The following is a 19,776-nucleotide window of genomic DNA, read 5'->3' as shown; positions in this document are numbered from 1 at the left end:
ATATAAGTTGTCAGAATTGCTGCACCCCAAACTGGGCATGTGTGCAGAGCAGAAGAGAGATTTTCATGTCTCTCAAGATACCCAGAGAATACAAAGAGAGAAGAAAAATTGAGATTGGGCAAGCTTAATAGAATCCTAAAATTAGGAGATTGTGCTCAAGCAGCAGAGGGGGAAATAGCTCCCCTGGACCTGCTGGCCATGCTTCTCCTAATCTAGCCCAGGATGTGGTCTCCTGCTGTTGTGGATTTCTCCTGTGATGAATCTGTCCCGCCTATTTTGAGGACCAGTAGCACGGATGAAGTCTCTTATCTCTTGATCATTAGGTTTGTGGCTGGATAGTTCAGCTGTGGTGCTTCTCATCCTGAAATCACCAAGGTGTTGACCCCATGTGCTGGTGGGAAAGTTGCTGCTCACCCTTTCATAAAACACTGGGCTCCAGCCCTACTACTAGCCTTCACAGTTGTACTTTGGCAGGGCAGGAGGGTGTTTTTAACTGAGTGTTTTGTTTGAAACACTTAGAGAAAAAGGAATTTGTGCTTGGTCACTTGCCTGACTTACATCTGGGACCTGGTGAAAGTACAAGCCATACTTTTATCAACAAAGTCTTAGTTTACAAAAAAATGAAGCAGTATGAATTTCTGAGAGCACGTACTCTGTAACCTTGACTTGTTCTCATCATCCTAAAGAGAGCAGAGGTGACCCTCAAGAGATGTAAATTGTTGGCATCTCTGGCCTTACGAGAGACTCAAACCGGTCCAAAGAACCATTGCTCAGTGCAGCAGTTCCTGGCTGGACCCTCTTAGCTCAGGCTCTTTCCCATTGAACGGGAAATATCTTTGAAAGTAGTGCTCAGGAGACAATCACAGCACTGAGAACCTGTTTTCACCCAGCAGGAAGAAGCTTTAGGCTGTATCAGGGAGGGGAACAAAGAATGACTGTGATAAATAAGGGAAAGGGCTCCCCTATGCTCAGGCAGCAGACACCCAGCCCAAACTTTTCCAGGCAGGCACAAGGAAAGTGATGAGCTGGGAGAAATGTTTGCCGGACCACTGAGCATGCAACAAAACAGACTAGTTGCAGGGTCACAGCCCAGGGAATCTCAGTCACTGGACAAAGGACTCCACTTGGTGAGAAGAGTAGGAAATTGGCCCTAAGTAATGAACTACAGTGAATTCTTCCTAAATTATTACGTTGAATACCCCTGGATGAGGCCAGCAAGAAGAACATGTGAGCAGCCAGGGAGCAATCCCTGTGCAGACCAGAGCACCTCTGAGAATTACCCCAGCCCTGGCAAGCCACCAATTTTCATTCACTTCTGTCTTCCCCTAATTTAAGGAATGGAAATACCACTTCTGAAGTCCAGTGACAACTGAGGTACACTGATTGCTCATGACATGGGAGACGAATCCTGGGCTGCTGTTCCTGCTCTCTGGAAAGCACGCACTACATGCATCCAAGGGTTCATTAGCTGTGGGTCTTGCTGGGTGGCAGGATAAGTGCTCCTTGCAGGGCACTGCAGTTATTACACAAATCAGCCCTTTAGGGACTGCGCAGAGCTTTCTGAAGAAGGTTTGGAGAGTTCGTTCCATCTGGGTATTCTTTCTTCCATGGCTGGAGGAGTGGACAAAGACCTGCACGCATGCGCTTGTATTGAGGACATAGCTGTGGGTGAGCAGGAAGCTCAGGGTGACTTGACTTAGTTTTTTGCTAGCATCTGAGTCTGCAAAGCATTCTCTGGGCTTCACAGGCTGTTCTGTCCGCCCTCTCCTACCTTTAACAATGAGTACAATTCTACTGGGGTCACACTAGGCATCTGACAATAACTGGCAGGACTGAGTCCTTTTCGGCTGCTTGCTCAGCTAGTAGACAACAATTCAGTGCTCTAGGCTGTCTTTCCCAGGCTGTTAACGGGAACAGGCTGCTGCAGCAACAGCCAGATGCCGCTTGTGTTCTGTCCCCACAGGCAGGCTGGCACCCCGAGCCTGCGAGCAGTCTTGTGGTATGGATTGTCTCCCAGTCCTTGCTCATGCCTCGGACTCCACTGTGGATATGTGTTTTCACATTACATGGCCACAGCTCTGCTCTGCTCCACTGTTTTTTTCCTTGGCACCTCCCAGTTCTCAGATGGAGCCACTGCCAGCAGGCATCATTTGGTGCCATCAATAGAAATTCACGCTTACTTTGTCCCTGCTTATCTCTGTAATCCTGTTGTTTATTTAAAGTGGACAAAGAAGATGCTATGGCCAGCATTGCTTTTCCCTCTGTCCTTTCTTAGCACCACTCTTTTGGCTGTATTCACTTTCATTAAAATAGTTCTCTTTAGCAGCTGAGCTCTTTCAGCCTTTTCCTAGGCTGCACAGAAGGTGATAAGGGAAGATCTGCCTCACATTGGCAGGTCTATTTTTGCATCAGCTGAACCATGGGGGTGGACCAGCAGTGCAGTCTTTTGCCAGAAAGCATTGCTAGAACGGATTGGCACAAACATGTCAGCTCTTATCTCCATGGCTCTAGCACCCAAAGAAAAAGTCACGTGGGCATTACCACCATCTCAGCAGTACCACTATGTTTCTCCAGGACTTCATCATGTCTGGATAAGACCCCCTTGCTACTGCTGGCTAGCAAGGAGGCAAAGGTGAGAGGGAGTAGGGTAAAAAAACTTCTTGATTTTTAAGTTAGGACTGATTGTTATAAAGTTAACAGTTGGACTTGATGATCTTAAAGGTCTTTTCCAACCTAAATGATTCTACGAGTCTATGATTCTAAGTTTCTTGATAGTTCTGAAATGTCTGTGGATTTTGATTATCAGTAATAATCAGAACGTTGTGGGCAAGTTTATTGAATTTAAATGATTTTTCCTCTAACCTTGACCTTCCCATTCTTAGGAGCCGTTCACCACAAACCATGGTTGCAGTTTTCTGTTTAACAACTAAATGACATGCCTCTTATCCACACCTTCTTGCTGATGAGAACATGGGTTTCCATTTCCCAGGACTGAGATAACTGCTATTAATTTTAAAAAGCACTTTTGTCACAACTTTGCTAAAGATGTTATTTTTTTTTCTTACAAAACAACATTCTCCTTACTGAGTTATTGCTTTGGAATCTAATTTCATTCTCCCTCTAGGTCATTTCTGCAACACCATTAATTTCAACCCATTCAGAATGGATTCTCCCCATGTTTTGTTTTGAAACTCTGCTAATTTTTAGCATATGCTTATAAAGGTTCAGTTTTGGAGGAACAATTGTGATCTTGTAGTTTAGCCTACTGTGTAACAGGGTGCCCAGGACCTCTCCCAGGATCCCTGTACAGAGCTTGATGAAATCCTTGGCTGACTTATCTTTTAGAAAGAGGTGGTACTTGCCCCCATAGTTAAAAATACCCACTTGGTTATAAATGTCATTCAACTTCCACTTTCTTCTGTCTTAGTCTATGGGATTGATGCCAAATACCTCTTCCTTCACCAATTTGACAAAAATACCTCTTAGTCTTTTGCCTGATAAAATGGCTATACAATATTCTTTAATCTTCAGCAAGGCTTGAAGTAGCCTGAGGCCAGGGTGTGAAGAATATTAGTGTACTAAGGTTAATGGCTACCTTCCTTGCATAACTGTTCACATCCATGTGTTGAAAAGCAGGGGACCAGCAAACAGGTTCAGGTGGAAGTCAAACTGCAATGTATAATGCCTGGCTATGAGTTGTCTGGGCTGCCTACACATTGCTTGGAGAGTCCTATATCAAAAAAAGATCATCCATCTATCCATCCTGCATGCTGGAAACCTGAGGACTTAAACTTAGGCTTTACAGGACCTCCATCTGCTCAGAGTGAACTTACCGTCTCAGTTAATGCCAACCACAGACATATATCTGCTTCTAACTGGAGGTTTACACTTGAGTATCAGTGGCAGTACTAGCTAGCTTTGTGTTTTATCCAGCCTAATGCAATCAGGAACTGTAACCCAAGATGTTCCGCCATCTGCAGGGAACCTTAATCCATACCAGCAGAAACAGCTCTGCATTCAAGGTCTCCTTTTAACTTCTAAGCACAGGAGAAGCAACAGATACCTAGGCTTTTGGAAAACCTAGGTGCTTTTGAAATCAAAATACAGATTTACTCTCCACTTCCAACCATAGCACCAAATTATTTTAGCAGGGCCCTTGACTCTATGTTTGCCGGGCTGGTGAGGGAGGCTACACATAGCACTGGGCAAATGCAGCACGTATAGAAGAACAGTTGCCAGAGCTTCTACACAGGTCATTGTGTGCTCTGGGGAAACTAGAACTGGGAAGCAGAGCAGCACCCTTCGTTGTACAGAAAGTTGTTCAACATGGTCTGTGCTGCTCAGGGATCTCTAGTCACCATGAAGAGTAGAAGCTAACATTGCTTTTACATGGGAATATCATTGCTCAGTAGAAGGTTCCTTAGAGTTTGCTCTCAGTCCAGCTCAGTGTTTTTGTCATTAATGCAAATACTGCCCAGTTCCTTTTTCCATGGGAAAGCATCCTACTTCTCCCACTTTGGAAAGGTACACCTGCAGCCTATCTGCTGCACATCTGCTGTGTGTCTGCTGCATGTCTGCTGCACATCTGCTGTATATGTCTGCACATGTGCTGCACATCTGCTGTGACCCTGTTTTGTGTCTGCTGTGTGTTTGCTGGATGTGCTCTGCATGTCTTCAGTGTGACTGCTGTACATACGCTGTGTTTCTGTTACATCTGCTGTGCATCCTCTGTGTATCTGCTGCATAACTATTGTGTGTCTCATGTTTGCTGGGTGTTTTCTGCACACATGTTGTATGTTTGCTTCATCTTTACTGCACGTCTTCTGTGTATCTCCTGTGCATCTACTGCAATCATGCTGAAGGTGGAAGACTCTGTATGCCTGGTAACTGATTCAGGGTGTTCTGGGATCCACTAGCATCTCCCAGCCAGAAAAGGAATCTGCTGCCCCAAGTTCTTGCCAAAATCCAGACTGGAATCTGGTAGATGGGCCTTACAGAGTGCCGCTGAGACTGGCTGTTGTGCCTAGAGCACACAGCCATCACAGCACCCTCTGCCTTCCCACTCCTGACTTGCTGCAGGAACTTAAGAACAGCAACCAGATGAAGAAAATCTTAAAAAAATCCCCACCACACAGGTAAAATTTCCAGGCAGAAACAAGGCAAGTTCAGGAAAACAGACTGATGGCATACCTTCTATAACAGAGACCTCACATTTTGAGGAAGGACAAGCAGGCCAAGTTCTGCAGTAAGCACTTCATGGCATGGGAGGGAAGTAGAAACACCCATGGTTAAAGCAGTTTCTACACAGCCACAGGCAACGATTGGGATGCTGTTGTAAAGGAATGAAGGGAAGCTGAGATAGTACTTGCCTTATGCATGTTCCTTGCTGGTGACAGAATAACAGGGAAATAAAAAGATACTGTTCCCTGGAAAATGAAATTAATTTGCTGATCTAGCTGAAGATCAGGGATGAATCAACACATTTTCAGAGTAAAAAAAAAAAAAACAAACAAATCAACTAATACTTTTGGAGTTTTTAAAAAACATATATTGTTGTTGCTCCAGTCTGCCAAATCCCTACATTTGCTCCCATGCACCATATAGCTAGAGATATTTCTACAGATAGCTATAATGTGCTGATAGTTGTGGAGGTGTATTTCACAATTAAATGAATTACAGTGAACATAGAATTACAGAATCACAGAATGGTTGAGGTTAGAAGGGACCTCTGGAGGTCATCTGGTCCAACCACATTGCTCAAGCAGGGTCACCTAGAGCTGATTACTCGGGACCATGTCCAGACAGCTTTTGAATCTCTCCAAGGATGGAGAGTCCGCAGCCTCTCTGGACAACGTGTTCCAGTGCTCAGTCACCCGTACAGTGAAAAAGTGTTTCCTGATGTTCAGATGGAACCTCCTGTGTTTCAGAAACATCCCAAACTGCACAGCAGAAAATGCCAAATCTGATTGATTCACATAATCCCATCCTGTCTGTGCAATGATGATGATAGTATCACCAGCCCCAGGCAATCTGCTGAAGTGGTTGATGATGCAAAACTTAGTAAAAATTAGAAAGAGGATACAGAAAGTTTGGACAACAGATCCTGACAAACTAATCAGGTATTTTCCTTCTCTTATCAAAGAGAAAAATTAAAGGGTTATGCAACAACCTACATAGGTCTACTGGGTGAAGAGACTTTGTTAACAAATGGTTCCTCAATCCAGCAAGCAAAGATATAACAAGATCCAATGGCTGAAAGTAGAAGCTAGGTAGACTCAGACCCCAGAATAAAGCACAGAGTTTTAACAGTGGGGATTGTTATTCACCAGAAAACCTCCAAAGTGCTCTTTCGCTGGTGATGTTAGTTCAAATTCTCATGCTTTTCTAAAAGACATGATCCCTCAGCAAACCTCCAAGAAGAGGTTGGAGGGTTGCTCGCCAGGGTCCAGGCAAGGTCTAAACTCTCTGTCCACACTTACCCCTCTACTGCTTTACCCCCTCTGTCTGATCCTGTGTTAGAGTCCCAGCATCTCTGCAAGGGTGTGCATTCTCATGACTCCACACTTGACAGTGTCACAAGAGTATGAACATTACATAGATTTGTGGTTTTCATGTTTTTTGGGGGGATTTTTTTCTTGGGAAGACTGTAAGTTCACATATGGATGTGTAGCAAGGCACAACATGGTATAAGTGCCATGCTGAGGTATATGCTTGGGCTGGGTTTCCTGCTGTCTTTGCTATGTGACGTTGATTAAACCATCCAACAAACAAATGAAGACAAAGAAAACCATGGGTAGCCTGTCTGATGGACAAGTTGGAGTGTGCAGGAATTTGTTAATTGCAGAGTCAGAAAGTGTCATGGTTTAGCCCCAGCCAGCAACTCAGCACCACGCAGCCGCTCGCTCAATCCCCCTGCCCCGATGGGATGGGGGAGAGAATCGGAGGAGTAAGAGTGAGAAGCACTCCTGGGGTGAGATAAGAACAGTTTAATAATTGAAATAAAATAAAGTAAAATAATAATAATAACAATATAATAATAATAGTAATAATAATATGCAAAGCAGGTGATGCACAATGCAACTGCAGTTTAATAATTGAAATAAAGTAAAATAGTAATGATAATAATAACAATATAATAATGATAATATCCAAAGCAAGTGATGCACAATGCAACTGCTCACCACCTGCCGACCGATGCCCAGCCAGTTCCCGAGCAGCAATCGCTGCCCCCCGGCCAACCTTCCCCCAGTTTCTATACTGCCCATGACGCCGTATGGTATGGAATGGCCCTTGGGGCAGTTTGGATCAACTATTCTGGCTGTGCCCCCTCCCAGTTTCTTGTGCACCTGGCAGAGCATGGGAAGCTGAAAAGTCCTTGACTGGCATAAGCAGTGCTGAGCAACAACTAAAATGTCAGTGTGTTATCAACATTCTTCTCCTACTAAATGCAAAACACAGCACAGCACTCTCTCTCCTCACATGGAAATTGAGGTCTCCGACTGGCTGTGTCTAACCTTGTGGGTATGGCCCCATGCCCTGGCTTCATGTCAGGGTAGACCTGGCTGTGCCTCAGTTCCTCACTCCTCCATATGGTCCTAAGAGGGTACCTGTAAGATTAGAGCCCCAAAGCATTCTGCACAGGGAGCTCAGAAGTCAGTTATTAAAATAATGTATGGTGGCTCCTTTTGGTGGGGATTGAACATGGCTTGTTCAAACTCACGGTGAGGGAATGGAGTTTGGCAGAGAACTGTCACACGAGAGGTTATTCAGCTGCTTTCCTACAGTGCTGATAAATGCTGTATTTATCCAACGGCACAGAGGGAAAAAATTGTTTTTAATTTTCAGACCCAATGTCTGTGGCTCGAGGTTCCACTCCTACTGCTGCCCCGGCTGGAAAACGCTGCCCGGAGGGAACCAGTGCATTGTCCGTGAGTATCCATTTTCCTGTTAAGGGCACCAAGGGAACTAACTGCCATGTGGGAAGGAATGCATATCTGACACTTCAGCAGATGACAGACCATTTCATAATCCTCTGGGACAGGAGCAGCAATTGCTGGGAGTTCTCGTCTCTGCTAGTCTTGATTAAAGCAGGGTGGTTGCAATTGGTCCCATTTAGTGCATGGCCTTTTATCTTCCACCAAATTGCCACTGTGTTCCTTGTTGCTTGACAGATTGCGTGCCTGCTTTAGAAGATTAGCCTTCGAGGAAAGCTATTGGTGACTCCTGAGGAAGTTATTGTAGAGCTGCTTGTTTAGATGAAATAATTTAGTTAGTTGCTAGAACAACAGCTAGATGCTGACATTGCAAACGTGATGTCACGAGACAGCGTCTACAAGCAGGAATTTGCATCTTTCTTTGAGTGGCCTTCCAAAGCAGGATGCTGATTTAGATAAATCATACCTCTGTTTTGGCAGGTAGCTTTCCTATTTGGAGTAGAGCGTTATTGTACTCTCAAGTGCTGATATACACCTATAAAATCCATTCAGGGGCTGATGTTTTGCTTTAGTATAGGTTAAAGGCATGAGCTATAGGGAGATGAAGAAGCCTGCCCTTTGGAGGATGCTCCCATGGGAACTGAAAGTCAGCTCAGGAATAAATAAATGAGATTCTTATTGGAGACAATAGGGGTAATTGTACCTGCATTTGGTCATGCTTCGTACTGAAACACAATAAATACATGGTATCCTGGTGATCTTAACCACAACCTGGACATAGAAAATAGCAGACAGCACTATGGGATGCTTGTATCTCCCAATATTTTAGCTTTCTGAATAAATCTTCTGCATTAGAGCATGCTTGGAATTGTATGTGAATGCCCTTTCCCAAAGCTGCCTAAAAATAATTGACAGTGGGAGGTTTCAAGTTGAGGAAAACAATAGGCTTCTTTACTGGGGTCTCCCACATAATACAGGTCACATATTTCAGAAGTAATTCCACCTTCAGAGTCTAAAACTCAGCCATCTTAGAGAGAAACACCTTGTGTTTCCTAATATAGAGCTGTCTAGGACCTCAAATGTACAAAACTGAGCCCAGAGCTGCAAATATCTCCTCTCAAAGGAAATGGTGTCTGTTGTATTATGAGTGATGGGGCCAGTTGATGTGTCCTTGCACACAGTGAGTAACCAGTGCCAGAGTATGGCATTTTACTCACTAAGAAGGGCAATAAAGAGGCATAAAGACTCAGGAGTTAAATGCATCCAACTTCACCACAGGTGATGGTAAGACTTGGAGTTCTATGCCCTCTCCTTTCCCCATGAGAAGAGACAGGTAAACTCACAAAATCCTCCTTGCCATCCCATGGACAGAGGATGCCCCACCAAGGACACAAGGCTTGAGTTTAATGCTGGCTGCAGCGAAGGGTTAAGGAACTCACAGCCAAATAGCTGCTCAGTGGCATGCAGGGTTAGCGACATTCAGGGTTGTCTGCTGACTTTTCTCATAACTGTAAAACATGCCATCTGGGCTGGAGGTCCTCAGGGGACTGTGTATTGTAATTGTATTTATAAAACACACAGAGATGAGATACTTTCATGGGGCTCTAATAAAATCTGTGCTTACACAGGTGGAACAATACTGCCAGCTATGCTCTTAGCTCCCATGGCACAGGAAGGGGAAGAGATTAGCAGGGGTCCCAGGCAAGAAAGGATGGGGATTGATAGGAAGGCATCCTGCTGATGCATCTCTGGCTGACTCAGGCTCAGCCCCTCATTCAACAGGAGATGCATCTCAGTAACAGCCAGTTTCCTCAATGCCAGACCATGGATTGCAAAATGCTTCACAGAAACACAAAAATTTTAAGGAAAAGGACAACCTGGCCTAGTGTGAATGTCACTTGTCTCTGCTGAGAAACGTTTTTAGCAGGCAAAACTAGTGAAATGTGCCTTCCCCATCCTCTGCTGCTGAAAAAGCAATGTGACAGCAGGACCAGCCACAGTCTGTGATAAAAGGAAGATGTCTCCAGGAACTCCCTGTGAACAAGTGGGTCCTTCCCACTGTTGCACTGCCCACGCCAGGGTCCTCAAGAGGTGCCCCAGCTTCCTCCCCAGGTTATTATTCTTAAAAGAGATGAATTCACATCCTTTCGGCAGCCAAAAACACATCTGCAAGCGAGTTCAGAGACTAGTGCATTGTGCTAATCACTGTGTCCTTCTCTTCCTCCAGCGATTTGCAGGAATTCTTGTGGTGATGGATTTTGTTCACGGCCAAACATGTGTACGTGCTCCAATGGACAACTTTCTCCCAACTGTGGCTCAGCTGGAGGTAAGAGAACATTGCTGGTGATTTGCCTCCCTCTGGAGTAGTTACATGCTCTCTTAAAAATTTCCCAGTCACAATGAAAGGAAATCTCTGAAATATTTTGTGTTTTGGCAGCCAGGTTCTAATCTGAATTGGCCAGTAGTCATGAAATCTTTCATTTCTTGTGGCACTTTTACTAAGGGTCCCTACTGCCCCTGATACCTGAAGAAAACTGGCAACTTGCTTGCAATTTCTGCTACTTTGGTATGAGAAATCCTACCAGAGGCAGCTTAGAAACCACATCTCACAGCAGCAAATAGCGACACTGCTGCCAAAGAGTCCATCCACTCCTGGCTGTTCTTTGAAGTGGAAGTAAATCTGTCACTGCTTTTGTTAACCAAATAAATATTTTTTCCAATGGAAAAAATACTAAGTTTTCCTTAGGCTGTGATTTGGATGTCAGGGAGAATTGCCCATCATTTTTAGCCAACTGCAGTGACATGATGAAGTTGCGTGCTGGCAGAGCTGGGAATGCAGAAACTGCATTGCCACTTTTTCTGCTTTGTTCTCCCATCTCAGACCTTCACGACAAAAATCTGAAAAGCTCTGGGAAGAGGACTGGGTGGCTGAGGTTTCTGAAAAACAGACTGTGGAGGACTCAGCAATGTGACAGAAAGCAATTCCATATCCCTCTGGTAATCCCTGCAGGACATATTCAAGACCAGATCCTGCTTGCAACCACTCTGTTGCCCTGCAGCACATGGCTCTGCACAGAAAACACCCCTCTTGCTTGAGTCTAAATCCTGATAGCTAATGGTCTTGTGTACTTTCTGGAAGGAAATTATTGCTCCTCTGTGCCCCCTTTTCTACTGGGTTGTATTTCTGGAAAGGACCTGGGAGTTATGGTAGACACCAAGCTGGATATAAGTCGATAGTCACGTAACAGAGGTCGCTGGCCACAAGTTGCCGCTTGGGTTGTTCAAGCTCGGGATCTTCAGGCACGAAGAAAATTTTCTTACACTGGAGGGTGGTGCAGTGCTGGGACAGGTAACCAGAGCTGTGGGGGATCGCCCTCCTCAGGGGTGGTTAAAGACTTAGCTAGACAAAGTCATAGCCAGCCTGATCTGTGGGGAGGCTGGATGGAGACATCCAGCAAGCCCTTCCACCTACGCTCCTCTAAGCCAGCACAGACACCCCCACCTGGGTCAGCGCAGGCTGCGCACAAGCCAACAGGTCTGCCCAAAAAGGCTTCAGTTGTTTCTAAAGCAAGAACAGTGTGTGAATGGGGGCTGGCCTGCACTCTAGATCTCCAGATGTGGGCAATGATACTGGGTGACCATTTGCACCTGACTATATAAGCAGTCCACCCATACATGACAACACTACTCAAACACACCAGCCAAAAAAAATCCTGCAAGCAAAGAAACAGAGCTGTGGCACAGTATTGTTTTAAGAAGGTTGATTTTGCTAGTGCTCTATGTAAAATGCAGAAATTAATGGGATTTTATAGATTCTTTTAAGGTCTTAGATGGCCGTTGCTAGAGACAACCCAGAAATTTATTTTCCATTATTGCCCATCTGTAGGCAAGCTATTGTTAATAAAGTGACTTGCAGGAGTCTGACTGCAGGCCAGAGAACTAGCCCCCCCGAACCTCAAAACCACATTCAGCGTGTGACTCCAAGAAAGAAATTCCCAGAATCTGATTCCAAAGTGCCACGTTGTGCTACAGCCCTGCAGATGTCCCCAGCAAGTGCTCAGCACCAGAGCCTATGTATTGCACTGCTCTGCAGACCTTCCTTGTGCTTTGCTGAGAGGAAGGTGCTGGAGACGCAAAAGTCTCTGGAGTGAGGGTCCATGTGTTAGCAATCACGGAGGAATGCAAGGAATGCTGTAAGCAGTATATACATTTGGGCACAGACCTGGCATTCCCCAGAGCCTGGGGTGGATTTCAGCGTGCGCTCAAGGGGGGTAGGTTCCTCTGCAGGGGCTTCATCAAATCTGGCATTCATTGTGGGGATGTTTGGATCTGCATTTATCATGAATGCTTCAGGGAGGTAAAGCAGACAAATTGTGCATTCCAGAGGCAATAAAAGCCAGTCTGCCTCTCTCTGTCATAACAAAAAGCTTGGTTTCCTACTTCAGGGAGTGAAGATATTTTAGGAGTAATTTGCAAGTGGCTGTTTAGATAGTAGTAGCCAGTAAGCAGACAGAAAACCTGCCTGCAAACTCCACTACTGATGGCTGGCAGAACAGCTGCAGCCACTGATCCTTTAAAATAAATTGTAGAACTAATCCAATCCAATCCAATCATGGGAAAAGTTAACTAGGGTGAGCTGTCATTCTCTTTTTCCTTAGAACTTTGGTTTCTGCTACCCTGGAAAATCCTGACAAAGAGTGACAGACCTTTAAATTCTTGGTTGAAAGATGTTCTTCTGTGCTCCATATCTGCAGGGGGTTGCCAGCCTTGGAGATAAGTCAGATAGTGATGGGACCTCAGGGCTTTTGGGATCATGGCAGAAGTAAGAAGTGGGACCTGCTCTGTGCAGGTCCAGGAATAGTCTTTGCCAATTAGTTGGAAAGTTTCTGGATGAGCATCAATGCTCTTCTTATGTCCAGACCCTGAATTCCCAAAATTTCTCAGCTTCACTAAACCTTACCCCTTGCTGAATGCATTGAATGCGAGGCTCAGGATGCTGTGTAGGGAAGAGCTCTGACAGACGGACAGCTCTGACAGACAGACTTCCTAGCTACCTCTGTCTCTGGGCAGCCCTCCCAGATTTGCTGTATGTAATTGCTTTCCCAGGGCTGATTAATTGTAGTGAGGGGTGTAGGCTAAGCATGTGCTGGAAAGAGTGCCTTTTCCCAGAGAGACTGGTCTCATGTCTGACAATCTGGGCAATGCTTTGAAGCCTCAAGCTTAGTTTCCTTAATGATTAAGCTTTCATCTAAATTTGGCCTGATCTCTGGCCATAGAGCAATAGGAAGAATAGTAGACATCATGACTAATTCAAACCACACTAGCAATGCATGGATTAAATGTACAGCACATGTGCCGAGCATTTTGAATGCAAAGCTCTGAGACTTCCCATTCCACTCCTCCTTCCTTTCAGGCTTCCTATGAACAAGGCATCAACCATGTAATTATCCTTATTGGACACTTCTGAGTCCTACTACCTTTTGGACAGACATTTCACTTGCACTGGCCCCAGCTCTTCCCTGCTTGGAACTGATGTTGCATGCACAGAGAAGACACAAGCCACAGCTGAGCATCCACTCACATACGCACTCTCCAGCCCCACCTTCTTCAAGCTGCCAAGTCACGGCCCCTCCTATCCCTGGCAGACATGAACTGTGGTGTACATGCTGAAAAACAGTTTTCGCATAACTTGCTATAACCTCAGGCACTTGCAATATGAGTTGTCACATCTTACAAAGGAAGAATGCATTGTTCCAGGTGTTTCAGTGAAGAATGAAAGCTGTTTGACCTGTATTTGTAACTCAACGTTTAGCAGTAAACCTCCCCTTTGGGGCTGTTATACTTTAATACCACATTCCTTAGACATCAAATAGTGATGAAACAGTTAAAGCCAATGCTGACTTTGTGTCTACATCAGTATAAAACTTCCCAACTCTTATGTATTGCTATTGTTTTCCTACAGTGCATGAGTCACATTCAGTGTGTCATAATCTACTGTGAAAGCTGAAAGCTGAACTCTAACATAGAAGAATAGATGATACGTGCTTTTCTTTTCAGATTTCTTAAAAGAACCCTCTTGTATTAAATTAATCTCACCAATAAGGCCACATAGTAATTGTAAAAGGAAGAGAAATATCTTAAAAGCTGATGGTTTTCCTCCACCAAAGAAATTCTATCCCCCCAAACATCTTATAGGTCTTTTAACGTGAAGGCATTTTAAAGATTAGACAGCCCAGAATGTGAAAAGTGTGTTTTTAAAATGGAGCAATAATCTGAAAGAATAATAAAAAGGGTATGAAAATATTTGAAAAGTGTAGTATCCTAAAAGAAAGAATTATTTAGAACGACAGAGTTATCAAAGAAAGGGAGATAATCAGGAAATATGCCCTTACTCGCAGTCACATGACCCTATGGCAGGATGTCCTGTAGAAAGGACAAAGCTGTAGATGTTTAATTGGGGTAGATTCCTTAATGAAGTAAAACAGTGAGTGTCTTTGGTGTCTGTGGAATGTGGTCTATTTATATTACTCTAAAACTGTTTGCCATAAGAGAACGATGATACCTTGCCCTGTATAAGATGGACTTGAAGAATTACATCCTCTAAATTGCTCGTAGTTTCATGCTACCCCTCGTGTTCATGGCTTTCCCCTATCTGAACAGTTCAATACTACCAGGTACAGGAACAAGAAAAATGTCTTACATCTAGGGAATAAAGAACAGACTGGTATTTACTTTTGTATGCAACTCTGGGGTAATTATACCTCAGTAAAAGTGCAAGCCTTTAACCACACCATGGGCTCATATCCTACCATGGGAAGTCAGAAGTCTCTCCGTTTAACTTAACATTGCCCTTAGATTCTGCACTGAGACAAGAAAGTTTTGAACATGCATTACACGTGAGGAGTTCACCTCCTGTCACAGACAACTTGTTGCATTATTTCCCTGCTCTTCTCCACAGTGCAAGCCTGCAATGTGAGATGCATGAATGGTGGGAGCTGCAATGAGGAGTCCTGCCTCTGCCAGAAGGGCTATACTGGAACATACTGCGGGCAGCGTAAGTACCTGCAACACCTGCTGAATACACGGTGAGCTGAAGGGCAAGGCTAGATTCATGCAGCCTCATGACTAGAGAGGTCACTTTGCACACACTGATGTGCTCTTCGATGTCATCACTATATTCTCCTCTCCACTGGAATCTCAGCCCACTCTCATTAGGGGATGTATAGATATAGATATAGACATATTAAATATAATTTCTCTGTTAAAAAATATATAGAAAAAATATATACAGTTATATATATATTAGATATCATTTCTCTGTAAATAGTTTTAGATAAATAGCATGTTCTCTGGGAATGTTTTTTTGTGGAAAACCTTCATTTTAGCTCAAATGAAGTCTTCGTCCAATTAGAAGACGAAAAACTAAAAAAAAAGAAAACCCACACAACATTTTTTAATATAAATTATGCCAAGTTACTTTTGCGGGGTGGGGGGGGGGGGGAGGCTCAATTTTTAGTTCTGTTTATTTGACAACACTGACTTTCTGTAGGGAACCCTCAATATAGTCATTGAGAGAAATTTTACAGTGTTTTATGACTTGGTTTTCTATTTTGTCAAAGTACCTATACCTTTCATAGGGAGAAATTTAATTTCGCCCCCTAGTTTCCCATGAAAGATATTTGGCAATTTTAAATCATGGCTCATGCACGTTGTAGAATTAACAACCAAACAACTTGGGTGCCATCTTTAATAAGTGTCTAGTAAGCAAGTATGCGCAATAGTTTTGAAAGAATCTCTGATCAAATGGAAGTTGCCAGGCAAATTTCAAATCTCTGTATCAATGTGACAGTCACTAAAGTTCTCCGTGAAGTCTATGAGAACTTTTTTTAAAGAGGAGCAAACCACTATATTTCCCCTAAACTTATCCTCAGCTATGACTGATTCATTTTTGCTGAAACTTTCCAAAAAGTTCAACTAAAGGCAGACGCACCATATGGAAAATTTCATTCTGAACAGCTACAGCTTGGGAAAATTATAAGTAACAGCAAACCGGGGCTTATAATGGAACGTGCTAGGCAACCTTAATTATGTGCTGCTACTAGCTCCACCTATAATATCCTCAGTAGAGTTTTCATAATGGTTCAGATATTGGCAAGGCATCACTGACAGGGTGGGGAACAATGGAGAGTCCCACTGGCAGCATCCCAGCAGAGCAGATTTCAGCTTTTGCGGCTCTACGATGGGTGTAGCCTTTGAAGGCTATGAAATGCAGCAGTGCCTGGCCTCTCTGCAGCTCAGAGCTTAGCACTAGACCAGTGAGGGCCACACTGAGGTATCGTACAAAATTGCTGTGGACCTCACCTTTCATGATATTACATCATTCTCATCTTCAATGTGCTGGTGTTGGGCAACTGAGTAGCTCAGAGAGTGAAGCTCTATATAGGAACTTTAGGAAGTGTCATAACAGTACTCCTCTCATTAGTCATTACAGCTGCTGAGATTTTAATAGGTCAGTGACATCTGTCACAACGCAATGAGCAATTGCTCATATCATGCGCAGAAGTGTTCCTACATCCTGTTCAATTAGCTTAGCCTCAGCTCAGAACCTAATCAGCAACCTATTCCTTTGACTTCAGTCCTAGACTATTGACTGCAGGTTTTCAGCTAAGGGTAGCCGGTCTAATTTTAAGTCAATGAATGCTTGTGTGCTGATCAGACTGGTTGTTCTTCGCTTTGGGCATGTGGGATTCAATGACAAACAAGTCTCCTCTCTTCACATTTCACTGTTGTCATACGTTAAACATTTGCCTTTATGCAGTTTCTCATTTGTTATCAGTTCATCTTGACCTTGACATTTAAATCCCAATGCTGACTTGAATGAACTGAGATTCCAGAGCACAGGAAATCCTCTCAAGTGAAATAAAAGTTTATGGCCTTTTTATAAATGGCTTCATTCATAAACAGGAAGTAATTTTCCAGGAAAAAATATCAGACTTTTCTCTGTATGTTCACTGTGTGGAGGAGACTCCTGATGGGTGAACAACACGAAGTAGGTGATATTCCAAGTCCTGCCAGCACCACACATCTCACACTGTGGTTTCACTAAGAGCAGAAATCACCGATTTCTCTTTCTATTTCAAAATAGCTGTCTGTGAAAATGGCTGTCAGAATGGAGGTCGATGCATTGGACCAAACCGTTGTGCCTGTGTCTATGGATTCACCGGTCCCCAGTGTGAGAGAGGTAAGGAACACATTTGCATTATATTCTCACTGACAGAGTACAGGATCCGGAGTTGTATATTTATGCATGTGTATTAAAGATACTCAATTTTATGTGAATTTCTGCTCGATTCCTCTGCCTGGTGATACAGCCTGTAATGACAACCTCAAGCCCAAAGCACTCTGTGACATCCCTGGTTATTACATGTGCAGCATGCAAAGTGCCTACTGACTGCATGGCTGTTTGATGTCTCTGGATCCTCCTCACTCCACATGTGGCCCCTTGTAGCTGTTTGTTAAACATCAGTAACTCCTTGTGCTGAGTACAAAAAGGGTATTTTTCTCTTGGGCATTTCCCTGTTTCTTGTCTTGATAACCTGGGAGTGGCTTAGAAATGCCAGGAAGCCCCTTACCACAGCATCCTCATGAAGGGAAGGTGATACCATCAGTCCCTTCCTAAACACTAAGAGAGAAGGGAAAAGAAATGTAAGCCAATATTTTCAAACATGCCACTGTGGTGGGTTGACCCCAGCCAGCAGCCAAACACCCATCCTACGTCTCACTCACTCCCCTCTCCTTTGGGATGGGTAGAAGGTAGAAGGAAGGCAGAAAGACTCATGGATCGAGATAATGTCAGTTTAATAAGGAAAGCAAAAGCTCTGTGTGGTAGCAAAGCAAAATAAGGAATTGATTCACTACTTCCCATCAGCAGGCAGATGTCCAGTCAGTTCCTGGGAAATAGGACCTCAGCACCTGTAATGGTGGCTTGGGAAGACAAACACCATAACCATCTTATATCCCTCCTTCTTCCTTCTGTCCCTGAGGTAGCATGATGTCATATGGCGTGGAATATCCCTTTGGTCAGTTTGGGTCACTTGTCCCAGCTGTGTCCCCTCCCAGCCTCTTGCCCAGCCCCAGACTACTGGACTGGGGCTGGAGAGCAAGCCTTGACGCTGTGCAAGCACTGTTCAGCAACAGCCGAAACACTGGGGTGTTATCCATACTGTTTTAGCTACAAAAGCAAAACGCAGCACCACGATGAGGAAAGTTAACTCTATCCCAGTCAGACCCAATACAGCCAGCTAATTTTGATGCCCATCTTGAGTTACCCTGAGCTGGACTTGCAGATCTCAGCATTCATAGACCAGAATCATAGAATGCTTTGGGTTGGAAGGGACCTTTAGAGGCCATGCAGCCCAACCCCCCTGCAGTGAGCAGGGATAGCTTTAACTAGAGCAGGTTGCTCAGAGCCCCATCCAACCTCACCTTTAATGTTTCTAGGGATGGGGCCTCCGCTACCTCTCTGGGCAACCTGTTCCAGTGCTTGACCACGCTCATTGTAAAAAATTTCTTTCTTATATCCAGTCTGCTGGAACTCTCCAGCATTCACTGATCCTGCTCAGCACCGCAAGTACGCCTCACTGCAGCTCTTGCAGAGGAGTGATGTCTAAGGAGTTAGGGACCACACGCAGTTAGGGACCACATGCAAAATGCTGGTTTAAAGACTTGGCAAGTTCATACAGGAACTCCATCAGACATGGGCAGACAGCAGTTCACCGGGTGAGCACTGAGCTCCCCTATCAGTAAGGCCATTTCGGCAGCCTCCTGCCTCTCTATATAGAATCAAATACCTGCAGCAACTCAATTTATTGCCTGAATTTGACCTGTCCTATGTTCTTCAGGGGACAGTTACTTTTGGGTGAAGGAGGTCAATACCATGTACCATCAAATATTAAAACTAATGATGTCACCAACACTAACAGCCGATAATTTTCAAATTAACATGGGCCTGAAACCCCAAAAGTCAATATTTCAACCTTTGCAAAATTATTTTTATGGTTTAGTACTATATTTACTTGAAAAACCTTGAAAATTATGAACAGAACTTAAGGTTTTCCACAAAAGAACCTTATTTTAGTAAAAATGTTTCAAAGGGAAACATAACCCAATTCTGGTTTATTGTAAACCTCACGCGGTTTGATGCCAGCTGCTCATCCAGTATGAATCGAAAGAGCTCCACTGAGAAGCACAGTTTTCATCAGCTAAGAATACGGCTCTTAGTGACATGTGGCTTTGCTGTATTTCATCCAGCCAGTGTGTGCTGAGTGGCTAGATCAGATTTACATTTGGGCAGTGCGGGTATGACTGAGGTTTTGGCTGAGACACGAAATTTCTCCCTTTCCTGTTGGCTTAGATGGACATCTCACGACACTGCTCTGATATGATTTTTGGCAAGGGTCAGAGCGGCACAAAGCAGAAATGAAACTGAAACATGAAGCCAATGTGCAAACTCCCAGGATTAAGATCAAAGCACCCTGGAAATATTCTGCTTTTCTAGCCTCTCATTTTCCTGAGATTGGGCTAATTCTGTTTAACTCCATGTCCAAGGATTGGACTGTTCTTGCCTTTAATGTTTTTTTCCAAGTTGGGGATTCTTGGCAACGTGATTTAGAGGGTGAGATAGGAATAACAGTTGGTTTCTGGTAGCCCAGGCATCAGTCAGCCCTGCTTGAACAGTGGCCAGCACAAATACGCAGAACTCAACATAGTTGTGCAATGTTCCCTGGGTTGCAAAAGTATCTACTGAACCTAATGGTGCAGGTGCCCCATAAAAGGCCTCTGC

The 19,776-nt window shown here is 44.1% G+C and overlaps 1 protein-coding gene across 1 annotated transcript in view; it reads left to right on the top strand.

The window, feature by feature from the left end:
• Window positions 1-19,776, top strand: part of FBN3 (fibrillin 3) — a 112,349-nt gene that overhangs the window by 9,948 nt on the left and 82,625 nt on the right. Inside the window, exons 2-5 of the mRNA XM_075723822.1 lie at window positions 7,846-7,928; window positions 10,162-10,260; window positions 14,893-14,988; window positions 17,080-17,175. Of these exons, the coding sequence (XP_075579937.1) occupies window positions 7,846-7,928; window positions 10,162-10,260; window positions 14,893-14,988; window positions 17,080-17,175 (374 nt within the window). The remainder of the gene's footprint in view (window positions 1-7,845; window positions 7,929-10,161; window positions 10,261-14,892; window positions 14,989-17,079; window positions 17,176-19,776) is intronic.

Source organism: Pelecanus crispus, chromosome 20 (assembly GCF_030463565.1).
Source record: "Pelecanus crispus isolate bPelCri1 chromosome 20, bPelCri1.pri, whole genome shotgun sequence".
NCBI classification, from domain to species: Eukaryota; Metazoa; Chordata; class Aves; order Pelecaniformes; family Pelecanidae; genus Pelecanus; species Pelecanus crispus.
This window is presented reverse-complemented; position numbering and strand designations above follow the sequence as displayed.